Source organism: Silene latifolia, chromosome 3, assembly GCF_048544455.1.
Source record: "Silene latifolia isolate original U9 population chromosome 3, ASM4854445v1, whole genome shotgun sequence".
Taxonomy (NCBI): Eukaryota; Viridiplantae; Streptophyta; class Magnoliopsida; order Caryophyllales; family Caryophyllaceae; genus Silene; species Silene latifolia.
This window is the reverse complement of record NC_133528.1, coordinates 150,107,773-150,120,327: the sequence shown is the minus strand read 5'-3', so window position 1 is coordinate 150,120,327 and position 12,555 is coordinate 150,107,773. Positions and strand designations below refer to the sequence as shown.

The 12,555-nt window shown below is 38.6% G+C and overlaps 2 protein-coding genes across 4 annotated transcripts; one reads left to right on the top strand and one right to left on the bottom strand.

Annotated features, from left to right (window-relative positions):
- Positions 1-233: 233 nt before the first annotated feature.
- On the bottom strand, positions 234-2,636 carry LOC141648468 (B-box zinc finger protein 20-like). 2 transcript variants are annotated; one of them, XM_074457150.1, is made up of 3 exons: positions 2,366-2,636; positions 1,189-1,617; positions 234-785 (listed from the first exon to the last, which is right to left on the bottom strand). In XM_074457150.1, the coding sequence occupies exons 1-3, from the start codon at positions 2,549-2,551 to the stop codon at positions 612-614; spliced, it is 789 nt and encodes a 262-aa protein (XP_074313251.1). In that variant the 5' UTR covers positions 2,552-2,636; the 3' UTR covers positions 234-611. The 2 variants fall into 2 exon arrangements, with proteins under 2 accessions (XP_074313251.1, XP_074313252.1); XM_074457151.1 differs by having other exon boundaries at positions 1,194-1,617.
- A 2,781-nt stretch (positions 2,637-5,417) lies between these two features.
- LOC141648464 (coatomer subunit alpha-1-like) lies at positions 5,418-11,596 on the top strand. Of its 2 annotated transcripts, none has more exons than XM_074457136.1 (4): positions 5,418-5,687; positions 6,485-6,716; positions 7,306-7,800; positions 8,417-11,596. In XM_074457136.1, exons 2-4 carry the CDS (start codon positions 6,509-6,511, stop codon positions 11,356-11,358), a joined length of 3,645 nt encoding a protein of 1,214 aa, XP_074313237.1. In that variant the 5' UTR covers positions 5,418-5,687; positions 6,485-6,508; the 3' UTR covers positions 11,359-11,596. The 2 variants fall into 2 exon arrangements, with proteins under 2 accessions (XP_074313237.1, XP_074313238.1); XM_074457137.1 differs by having other exon boundaries at positions 5,492-5,682.
- Positions 11,597-12,555: the final 959 nt, after the last annotated feature.

Sequence of the window (12,555 nt, the reverse complement as noted above, 5' to 3'; positions counted from 1 at the left end):
GTTAGTAAATTAGGTTTATGTCAGACTGTCATCCCTTTTAGCATTACCCAACAAATTTTACCTAATTAAACATTCTATTAATAAACTTGAGGGTGGACTTTGTAACTTGCAAGGTACGGAATGGATCGTAAGTCGTAATTATTTCGATTGCTCTATCTGGGATTCTAACTGATAAGGAAGATATAGTAACAGTTTATCTGGGCACTTTTCTAAAATATACTGTAGGAAATAGAAGACATTTTGCTAAGCTAGAGTGATTTTTTGTTGATACAAAACATCTTCTCTAGGTGAAATAACTCGACATATATATAAACATGGTTGAAATTCGATTCAACATAACTAATCGATGAGAAATCGATAAACTTCTCTAAATTAGAATGAAATTTTCTCCAGAGAAAAAGGATCAGTTTGTTCTTTTGTCAGTTGAAATAACACGAGTAGCTCACTGTCGCTAGCAAAGAGGGAGGAAAAACAGGGCAAAAATATGTACAATTCCGAAAGCTGTTTCTTTCGGGTGCCAAAATTATGTTTTTTTTTTTGCTGTTTAAGACCGATGGAGCCGCCTTTTTTTAAAATCAAAAGTTGTGGTCCGACGCCCATAAATGCGAATGTTAATACAGTCTGTCATGGAAGATGGGAGGAAGATGGGAAGGCACAAATGGTCCCTGGTTATGAAATTCCCACATTCTTGAATACTCTTCTGTAGAAGAAAATGAACCCATGCTTTCTTCTTCAACTTGCTGGTTTGGATTATTTACAGTTTGGTCATTACTGTTGTCAAAAGTCTGTAGAAGAAAACAAATAATATTAATAAAAGATAATTATAAAATTTAATCTATTTTGTTGTAAAATTTGGAGTGTAGTAAAGATTTGTCTCTTTATTTTACTCCGACACTTCACTTTACGGAAAATAACCGTATTTTTCCGTATTTGACACATGGTTCAAAATCTCGGTAGCGGTTATAGTCGCGGTAGCGGTATAATCAGCCGCCGCGGATGAATCACTGTAATTCTTGGTGATTCCGCGAGCGACATCTTGTATCGATAAAGTGAAAAACCGATACAACTCGGCCAAGATTTTGAACCATTATCTGACACTTGACATGTGTCGTGTCCGACATTTGCAGCTGAGTGAGTAAACATAGATCTCTACTACTCTTTTAACAAAGAGGTTTAGTTTATGCAAACCTTACAATGAGGAGAATAAGAGTCGTCTAGCAAATCCTCGAATCTCCAACTAGGTACGCTCTCCAGCAAGTATTCTGATAGAGTATTATCTGTCGAAATCGAGCCGTCTTCAGTAATTTGGTTATAATTTGTGGTTGATGAAGTGGTTTTGGACATGTTCTTGCTAGAATAGTATGAATGGTTGCAAGGCATATCATGGTCATAACTGTGAGCATTGACTGAGTTTCGGGTTTCCGAGTTTTGTTCGGTTGAACTGGTTGAGAGGGGAGAAGGGTTAGTATATCCGGCTGATGAAGCTGAGATTCTAACTCCAGTTAGAAGAAATCTACTGTGACTTTGTGTATGTTCATTTGCTTTATGAATCGGAATGTCGCATTCTCTACATAGTATTGCCCTGTCTTCTCTGCAGAATAAAAATGCTCTTCTTTCCTGCAGATTCATATTTACATACAAATGTTAGATCAAAATCATCGTAATTTTATCGTCATGGTAAGAGTCTAATGCATAATTTTACGTATTTTACATCTGTTGTTGGTACCAGTTAGTTTAGTTCGTAAAGTCATTTTAGATACTCGGAGTTTTGGTACATATTCTGATATTCCTTACCATGATTTTCATTCTTACAAGCTTATCTCCTAGTGCCTAGTGGTGTTGTGACTTGTGACTTGTGAGTTGTGACTGTTGTCTATATGTTTCGTTCCGAAATACAGCTAATAGACAGCTTTAAACTTAATTTGTCATGAAGCAACCATTGAAAATATTGAGTTTCCATCAACAAAAAGTTGAAGAAAAAAGAGAGAATCAAGTGGTTGCCAGGGTGGTTGTAGTGACCATGGTTGTTTCTCATTAGTGACGGAGTAAGGATTCAAAACTATCTTTGGAAAAAATCGTAATTGAGGTGACAACCCCTATTACCGTATTAGTAGCCTCATTCCGCCACCATCGTTCTCAGTGGAGGATCCAGGATTTGAATTGGTAAAAAGAAATTTCGAAAAAAGTTGGAAATTTTTAATAAAAAAACTTTGAAATTTTCATCTATCAGCGAGGACGAGCGACTCTACTAGCCCCCTTAACTCATCCATTGTTCGCATCTTCTAGAGACTACTCGAGACAGATCCCGTTACCTTTCGTAAAAGAAAGAATTACCGAAAAACATAGGAAGAGGAAAGGAAGTTACTTGGCAAATGTCACAGAGAGGAGCATCCTTGAAAGAAGGTAGAAGAAGAGGGAAACGTTGATGCTTGCTAGCAAGTATATTAGCATGGTGCACTCTATAATCGCATCCATCACACAGTGCAGCCTCATCTGCTGCACAAAAAACTGAAGCCTCTTGCTTCTCACACACATCACATTGAATCTTCATTTGTTATCTTCTTTGTATATTAACCTCCAAAAGCTATAAATAAACTATGAAAGTGAAGCTTCAGAAAAGAGTATGTGATAACTTATGTGAGTTATACACTTATGCTATGAGTATATATAGTCTAAGGCTAAGGAAAGTGAGATAACCTAACATGGGGTTCACATCCACTTTTTTGGTGCTCTTTTCTCTTTAATGTAAGCCACGTAGGAATATAGCCGTAGACTTGGTAAACGGGTCAAACGGTTAAGTTTAGGTCAGGTCAATTCTGGTCATCGCTTTCTGGTTTGTAAGAATCCATGTCAGATCGGGTCGGTTCGAGTTCATTTTCAAACTATTATTATCAAGCTATTTAGGGATAATGGTCCGTTTACAACAATAAACATTCGTCTCGGGTCAAAATTATTCAGGTTTCGGATCATGCTCACATCCTCGGTACGGGTGTCGAGCCGGGTAGGGTCAACTGTCAAGTCATTCAGGCCAGATCAGTTTTGCTAGATCTAATTATAAGACCGTAATGGCAATAAAACTTAACACTCCTATATTCCTATGGTCTCGAACTCTTTATCAAATGATCTAAGTTCTCGGGATTATATTTTGAGTATGGAACTGCCAAAAATAAGAAAAGATATCTCGAACTCCTTATCAGATCATCTAAGTTTTAAGTTTTTTGGATGAGAATGAAATTGGCTAAGGACAAAAAAAATAAGCAAGTAGACAATAAGATGAAGATTTAGGGATATCTACCTACATACTCAAAATAAGTTGTAATCTTTAAAAGAGTCCTGTGAGAATATGGGGACAAAGGGAGTATGGGAAAGTTCTTTATTTCTGTATTTATTGATATTGTGTCCCTAGTGTGTATCACTAAATGAATAGGACACGTTTTGGGGTAGTAATACAAACTACAAAGGACCCTCCCTATACAATGAGGCAATGTAGTGCGTCAGTCTGCCAGCTCCCATCACTATTGCTTATAATTAGGTTATGGGTTGATGGCCTTGCACAGTTGATGAGTTGAACAGTTACTCCCAGGCTCGGTAAAATTAATCCGACTACAAAACCCGACCTAAAAGTCACATATCGGTTAAGAAGTACCTAGGGTTGCGCATAATTAGTTGAAAAGCGATCATGACTGGAAATAATTACCTAAGTAGATAAATTTGAAAGTGGTGTGAACCAAAATACGCCATGATTTTAACAATATCATGATTAAATAAACGTGAATAAAACACGGCGTGATCGATCGCTAGTGATAGATTTGTACTAAGAGTGACTGTTAGTTGTTCTCGTTAATCTTGACCTAAAAATGTGAATGTGCTTGGATGGTGGTAAATTTTTTTTGAAGACCAAATAACTACCCAAGTAGACGAGTAGTTAGATTCCAAAGTGTGATGAACCAAAATATGCCGAAATGAGCATGAGTAAAACTTGATGTAGTTTTAGTGAGTGATACACTTGTATCAGAGTAATTGTTAGTTCTTATTAGTTTTGACTGAAAATGTGAATGTCTTTAATGATAGTCGAATCAACAAGGCACTTAAGTAGTTATGTGCGACCATCATTACCTTACCGTGGTCCATTTTATCATCAAATTGTTAAGAAAATTATCGCTAATAATCAGGATAATCATGCACAAACCATAACACATACGGAGTATCTTATTATCTAAATTCGACCGATCCACATTACTAATTGATAATAGATAGACCATTAATTAGGCAATGTCATGTGAAATTTGGATGATCTAGGTGTTTAAAGTAAAGCATTAGAGACACAAAAGGGACATATACATATTGGTTGTACTTTTGTAAAAGACCCCAAATAATAAAGGAACAAGGTACCCTGGATTTACATAATACAATCAAAAACTTATTAGCACATCTTTATAACAAAATTTGGACCTACATTTGCTGTCTCCTCTACCCTTTTTTCTTGGACAAGTTCTCCGTGCTCATCTGCAACTTGGAATTGGCCTCAAGTCCGTAGTCCGTACTATACATGTCTCATGAGTCTTGACTAAACCTCGAAAACTGTGTCACTCGGGTCGGGTTAATATGGGAATTTGGATCAGACTAGATTATTTTCGAGTCTATTATTATCAAGTTTTTTATGGATAACCGTAAGTATGCAGCAAAAAACATTCGAGTCGAGTCATGTTTTCAGGTCATTCGGGTTACGAGTCATGTTCGGATTCTCAACTCGGATGTCGGGTCTAGTACATGTTGGGTTATTCGAATCGGGTCATTCAGATCAGGTCTATTTTGTCAGGTGTTTCTTGACTAAGATTATGAGTTACACACTTTTACTCTTAGCCGGTAAATAATTCATTCACTCTAAATGAAATGGATGGAATATAAAAACTTTTAGAATAGGATATGGATATAAATATGTATGGTGTACTTTGGGTGGAATATGGATAATCATTCTTCATTCTTCATTCTTCATTCTTCATTCTCATAAGACTCTTAACCAACCTACATAGGATCGGATTAATTTGAGAGGTACGATACGAAAAGTCGATTTGAGACCCCTAAATAATAGGAAAACTAATACGAAAAGTGTCGCAGATTACGCATAGTATTTTTTTTCCTCATAGACTAGTTGTCACAGAATATTCCTCAAACTCGGTCAAACCAGATCTCAACTCTCAATGGTGGAGTTAGGGGGGCTAGCAGGGGTGGTCGCCTCCTGACGGTTGAGTTTTTCGATGTTTTTAGTTAAATTTTTCGAATTTTTTCCAAATGTGTCTTATATTATTACACATCCGCCCCCTAAGTTCAAATTATGGCTCCGCAACTGTCAACTCTAATCTTGAGCCAAGCTCGACCAAATCAAACCCGATTTTAAACTCAGTAAGGCTTAAATTAACAGCTCTTTTTAGCTTTTCCGTAAGATTTTAAACCCATAAAAAAATAAAGAGAAACCGAACTCGAGCGGTGCTCGACCTTCTCACGAACCAAGGTCAAACTTCAATTTTTTAGACTTGACGAGCTTGGACCCAAACCCGAGTTCAAAGTCAAAATTCCGAGCCGATCATGAGTTATTATTAACAATCAACTTATCTCAAAATTCTGGATGCAATAGCGGAGTTCACCTGATCCAACGTTTCAATTTCACGTACTAGATCTAAAGTGGGGTAATTATTCCTTCAATTTCTGCTGTTTTCCCCCAATTTTATTCCAATTAATTTGATGTTTACGTTTGAATCATGTCTTTTTAGCTCGATATTTAATCTGGATAGTTAATGCTTCGTATGTATCATTCTGTGCTATTTGAGTTTGATTTTGTTCAATTTAAGTTTGATTTGAACTGAGAATTGCATGTTATGTGTAATTCCGATTTATAATTTGTGATTTGATTACTGATTAGCTTGTTGATTGAGCTACTTCCTATTTGAATGATGATCAATTAGTTTGATTAGGTCAAATGATTGAAATTGCGGCGCAGTTGATTAATTTTTAATTATGTGGTGCTGTATGCAATGAGAGGCTTGTGGACTATGTTACTCCGACTCGTCTGTTCGACGTGATATGGTGTCGATGGGTCGGATATGCATATTTGTTTTGGGAATTAAAGTATCATGTTTTTGGTCTAAAATGAAATATTGGAGCGTATATGTCGGATAGAGCACACACAACCAATGTGAAGCGTCAGAGTAAGATAGGTTGTGGATAACCTTGCAAATTTGCAAATTGCAATAGAGAGATTGTGGAATTTCAGAAATTGTTGATCAATTATTTTATTTTTTTGAAGATTAGGAATTTTTACTTAAAACTGTGTATGTGTCCCAAGTGGGAAATGAAGCCGATTAATCCCATTTACCAGCATTGTCATTATTTCTCTTGGAAATGCATGTATTAAATGACCCATACAGTGAGCGATTAATGAGCGAACTGTTTTTGTGTCCTTATTGATGTTTTTCTTATCATACAGTGAGCGATATCCTGGCATTGAAAAATGTTGACAAAGTTCGAGACGAAGAGTAATAGAGTTAAGGGACTGAGTTTTCATAGTAAGAGGCCATGGATTTTAGCCAGTCTTCACAGTGGTGTGATCCAATTATGGGATTACAGGATGGGTACTCTTATTGATCGCTTTGATGAACATGATGGCCCTGTTCGCGGTGTTCATTTCCACAACTCTCAACCACTGTTTGTGTCGGGAGGTATGCTATGATCATCCTGGTTTATTGTTCATTTACTATCTTGTGCAACTGATGACACGTATCTGCTTTGTAACATTCTTAATTATTATCCCAGTTTCGTTGCATGTTGCATAGGTGCTGTACAGTGCGTAGCCCATTACGTCCAGCATAATTGTACTGTTGGTCGTTAACTTGGCCATTGAGATGGGTAGTCATTGTAATTTATATAAAGGTTACTCACTCACTTTGGAAACTCACTTTTGAAAAGACACGAATTGATTCAACTGTTAGTTCGAAAATCCGTCTTTTTCATTAATCGTATACTCAATGAAGAGCCTCTTTAAGTAATCTCACACTCTTCAGTTGGATTGATGATACTCATCGTAGTATTTTGCACTCACTTGCAATATTGGAACTTGTGGGAAAAAAATATGTTCCCTTTTCCTAATGTGTAACGCATGTGACTCATATTTTTATGCTTTTATTGAGGGCTTTTTCTTTCATGATTAGATTATTTAGCTATCATATTCCTTGGGATTTGATGCATAGTTGTAATGGAAATGATAGAGTTTCCCTCGTGTGAACATCATATTCTATTTGCTTCTTTCAGGTGATGATTACAAGATTAAAGTTTGGAACTACAAGCTGCACAGGTGTCTTTTTACACTACTTGGACATCTAGATTACATTCGCACTGTGCAGTTCCACCATGAGAGTCCATGGATTGTGAGTGCTAGTGATGACCAGACTATTCGCATCTGGAACTGGCAGTCACGGACATGTTTAGCTGTTTTGACAGGGCACAATCACTATGTAATGTGTGCAGCCTTCCATCCTAAAGAGGACCTCCTCGTGTCAGCTTCTCTTGACCAGACAATTCGTGTGTGGGATATTGGATCACTAAGGAAGAAAAGTCCATCTCCTGCAGATGACATATTGGGTTTAAGTCAAATGAATACAGATCTTTTTGGGGGTATAGATACTGTGGTTAAGTATGTGTTAGAAGGCCATGATAGGGGAGTTAACTGGGCGGCATTTCATCCCACACTTCCCCTGATTGTTTCTGGGGCTGATGATCGCCAAGTGAAATTGTGGCGGATGAACGGTGAGTATTTTGTATGAGATTTGATTTTTGATAAAACTGCGGTGGATGTCCCTCTTTCAGTTATTCTTGCAAACTTTATAGTTGTAGTATAAGTTGATCCTTGCACGAGGCTCTAGCCTATTGGTGTTCGCATTATATCAAAGAGTTTAATTCAGATTGTTTTGCATTTAAAATCTGTACGAGGGTGAGAGAGGCTTGATTTTCTCTTCTGATTGCTGTTCTTTGAGAAGTGAATTTGTTTCTGTGAGCTAGTTTCTCCTGTTAGAAGGGCATCTAATGGCTGGATTTGTAGTTCATTTTTGTACTGGACATGATTTTGACACAGGTAGTGTTTATACTTTCTTCTATAGTAAAATAAGAATGATGGAGGTTTTGGCTGGATATATAAGTAAATGAGCTACAGTTAAGAGCTTCTTCACCACTTAATTAGAAGTGAACGAACTATTTATGTATTTGTATGAAGAACTGTGAATACCATTAATTAGACATCCTATCTATTGAGTGACTAAGCTGATATCTGATTTAACTTTTTCGATCGTATTCTCTTAGGTTTGAATGACTGCAGATTTTATTCGTTTATCGTGCACTACTGACTTGATTTTACATACGTCTTCAGATACCAAGGCTTGGGAAGTGGACACACTGAGGGGGCACATGAATAATGTCTCCAGTGTCTTGTTTCATGCCAAGCAGGACATCATTGTTTCAAATTCAGAGGACAAAAGCATTCGTGTATGGGATGTGACAAAGCGGACTGCCATTCAAACATTCCGCCGGGAACATGATAGATTTTGGATACTTGCAGCTCATCCTGAGTTAAATCTCCTAGCTGCCGGCCATGACAGTGGGATAATTGTCTTCAAATTGGAGAGAGAACGACCAGCATTTTCTGTCAGTGGTGATGCATTGTTTTATGCAAAAGACCGTTTCTTGCGATATTTTGAATTTTCCACTCAACAAGACACTCAAGTTGCCCCGATTCGTCGACCTGGCTCAACAAGCCTAAATCAAGGTCCCAGGACTCTTTCTTATAGCCCTACAGAGAATGCTGTCCTTGTATGTTCCGATATTGATGGCGGCTCGTATGAGCTCTATGTTGTTCCTAAGGATGCCTTTGGTAGAGGTGATGTAGCACAAGAGGGAAAAAGAGGAGTTGGAGGATCTGCTGTTTTTATTGCTCGCAACAGGTTTGCAGTGCTTGACAAAACCAGTAATCAAGTATTGGTTAAGAACTTGAAAAATGAGATTGTGAAGAAGAGTGCTCTACCTATTGCCACTGATGCAATATTTTATGCCGGGACTGGAAACCTGCTGTGTAGGGCTGAGGATAGAGTTGCTATTTTCGACTTGCAGCAGAGGATTGTTCTCGGTGAGCTTCAAACCCCTTTTGTCAAGTATGTAGTGTGGTCAAATGATATGCAGAGTGTTGCGTTGCTAAGCAAACACGCCATTGTGATTGCTACTAAAGAGCTTGTACATTTGTGCACTCTCCACGAGACCATTCGTGTGAAAAGTGGAGCATGGGATGACAACGGAGTTTTCATCTATACAACATTGAATCACATTAAGTACTGCCTCCCCAATGGAGATAATGGCATTATCAAGACACTTGATGTTCTAGTCTACATTACTAAAGTTTCTGGGAATATAATTTTTTGCTTGGATCGAGATGGAAAAAACAAGGCTATAGTTATCGATGCGACAGAGTACATATTCAAGCTAAATTTGCTGAGGAAGAGATACGATCATGTTATGTCGATGATACGAAACTCCCAGCTCGTGGGACAAGCAATGATATCGTATTTGCAGCAGAAGGGGTTTCCTGAAGTTGCTTTGCATTTTGTAAAAGATGAAAAGACTCGGTTTAATTTAGCTTTGGAGAGTGGAAACATTCAAATCGCAGTTGCTTCAGCTAAAGAGATTGATGAAAAAGATCATTGGTACAAATTAGGGTTGGAGGCTCTTCGCCAGGGTAATGCCGGTATTGTGGAATACGCTTACCAGAGGACTAAAAATTTCGAGAGGCTATCATTTCTTTATCTGATTACTGGGAATATCGAAAAGTTATCTAAAATGTTGAAAATAGCAGAGGTAAAGAATGATATCATGGGTCAATTCCATAATGCACTTTATCTGGGTGATGTACAAGAACGTGTTAAGATTTTGGAGGATGCCGGTCATTTACCCCTGGCATACATCACAGCTTCAGTCCATGGCCTTCTTGATGCTTCTGAGAGGCTGGCTTCTAAATTGGGAGATGCCCTACCTTCTTTGCCTAAAGGTAAAATTCCATCTCTCCTTATCCCTCCACCACCCGTCATGTGTGCCGGAGATTGGCCTTTGCTGAGAGTAATGAAGGGGGTCTTTGATGGTGGGATTGAGATTGGCCGGGGTGCTCCTGAAGAGGAAGAAGAGGAGGTTGGAGCTGATTGGGGCGAAAGTTTAGAGGATTTCGAGGCGACAACAAATGGAGAATCCCAAGAGCATCCTGATATAGAAGGAGCTGAAGAGAGTGAAGAAAATGGAGGATGGGACCTTGAGGATTTGGATCTTCCTCTGGAGGAAGAAACTCCTAAAGCTTCAGTTAGTGCCCGTTCTTCGGTTTTCGTGGCACCAGGTCTAGGTATGCCCGTCAGCCACATCTGGACCCAAAAGTCATCTCTTGCCGCCGAGCATGCTGCCGCTGGAAACTTCGATACTGCTATGCGTTTGCTGAGTCGACAACTCGGGATCAAAAATTTTATTCCTTTGAAACCCATGTTTCTCGATCTTCACACTGGAAGTCACACTTATTTGCGTGCCTTGACATCAGCTCCTGTCATATCCCTGGGTTTGGAAAGAGAATTGAGCGAGACTCTAAGCCCCAGTGTGAGAGGTCCACCTGCTTTGGTCTTCAGTTTCTCTCAATTAGAAGATAAGCTAAAGTCTGGTTACAAGTCCACAACTGCTGGTAAACTGTCAGAAGCTCTTGGCATCTTCCTAGGTATCTTACATACCATTCCTCTGATAGTTGTGGACTCAAGAAGAGAAGTTGATGAAGTCAAAGAGTTAATTATTATAGTGAAGGAGTACGTCCTGGGTCTTAAAATGGAGATTAAGAGACGAGAGTTAAAAGACGATTCTAAGCGTCAACAAGAGCTTGCTGCTTATTTCACTCATTGCAACCTGCAAACTCCTCATTTGAGGCTTGCCCTCCATTTGGCTATGACTGTTTGCTTCAAGGCCAAGAATGTTACCACGGCCGCCACCTTCGCCCGACGGCTCCTCGAAACAAACCCGCCTAGCGAGCAACAAGCAAGACAAGCCCGTCAAGTTATACATGCCTCCGAGAGGAGCTCAGCTGATGCAACTGAATTAAACTACGATTTCAGGAACCCTTTTGTGGTCTGTGGGGCCACATACGTGCCAATTTACCGTGGTCAAAAGGACGTGTCCTGCCCCTATTGTAGTGCTCGTTTTATACCAAATCTGGAAGGGCAGATCTGTAATGTTTGTGAGCTTGCTGTGATCGGGGCCGATGCTTCTGGTTTGCTTTGTTCCGCATCTCAGAAAAGATAAGATGATATGTTTTCACATCTGAAAGAGTTGATTCCCTTAGCCAAAGGTAAGAATATTTGCCTAGAACAATTTTATATTTCAGGAATTTGTATGCCTTCTTCCCCTTTACTCGAGCTGTTCATGAATTCTGGTGCAATAGTTTTCTGAAAATTTGACATTTTGGTAATTTATGTTAGATGTTTATACACAGGAAATCAGGGATGATCAATTGGGTTTTGTTATGTGAGATATTTGGTCATATCTTGGACTTGCTTAATCATCATATTTTCTGGGACTTGAAAATGGTTTCGCCCCTTATTTTTATTAGAATTTTTTAGCCCCTTAATTTTGTGATAGAAAGGGATCTTGTTAGAAAAGTTCTGTTTTCCCTCCCTGCTTGTCGTGCCATTTCATGTTTTTGACGTCTATTACGTCATTGTGTGAGAGGACAGTTCTTAATGAAAAGGGTGTCGAGTTCGAGAACCCAAGGATAATATGAAAGTGAAAATATTGATACTTTGGCCTAGTGGTGGAGATTGAGCGTCTGTCTGGATGATGAGTCAGGTGGCCGAATCTCATCTCCTTGTGTGTAATGTTGGTGATTTAAGAGTAATTACCGGTTTCATTTTGCGTAATTAAGGTTGGTTCGTTAGTGGGTAATTTCTGAATAATAAATTGCAAGTTCGGGAAAATACGGAGAGTATACTTGCATAATTATTTACGGAATTACGAGTTCCGTGTCTAATCTGAAAAGATAATTAATTAATTTCAAGAGAAATCAATTCAACGTATTCCTGGTTTTGAAGAGTTGCAACTCTTCATAATAACTCCCCTCCCTTCCCTGTTTTCCTCTCTATATAAACAAAGAGGAAGAGAAGAAACAGACACAGAAAATTCTTCAACATTAACAAACGTTTAACAAACTACACACAATATTTCTATATTACGTCTCTGATCTTTGAGTGCCAAAGACAGAGGGGACCGTCTTATCTCAGTAGAAAAATTCGGTATAACCCAGGCACAAGAATAAGGGTCGAATTATTCTATTAGGAAAGCAAGAGTCGATTCGGTCTGGTTTTGTTTGTCAAATTTATTGTTCGTAATAATTAATCCTATAACATGTAACGCACTTCCCATGTGATGCCTTTCACATCCACGAAAATATGGAGTTTTTCCGTGTCATAGCAACAATGATACTTATGAGAGTACAGTTCTCGG

What these genes read in the sequence shown, in the direction of transcription:
- LOC141648468 (XM_074457150.1), bottom strand. Translation starts at nt 2,551, where the DNA reads ATGAAGATTCAATGTGATGTGTGTGAGAAGCAAGAGGCTTCAGTTTTT. An exon ending in CTCTCTGTGACATTTGCCAA is followed by an intron (nt 1,618 to 2,365) that starts GTAACTTCCTTT and finishes ATGAATCTGCAG; the next exon opens with GAAAGAAGAGCATTTTTATT. An exon ending in CTTATTCTCCTCATTGTAAG is followed by an intron (nt 786 to 1,188) that starts GTTTGCATAAAC and finishes TTTCTTCTACAG; the next exon opens with ACTTTTGACAACAGTAATGA.
- LOC141648464 (XM_074457136.1), top strand. Translation starts at nt 6,509, where the DNA reads ATGTTGACAAAGTTCGAGACGAAGAGTAATAGAGTTAAGGGACTGAGT. An exon ending in ACCACTGTTTGTGTCGGGAG is followed by an intron (nt 6,717 to 7,305) that starts GTATGCTATGAT and finishes TGCTTCTTTCAG; the next exon opens with GTGATGATTACAAGATTAAA. An exon ending in GAAATTGTGGCGGATGAACG is followed by an intron (nt 7,801 to 8,416) that starts GTGAGTATTTTG and finishes ATACGTCTTCAG; the next exon opens with ATACCAAGGCTTGGGAAGTG.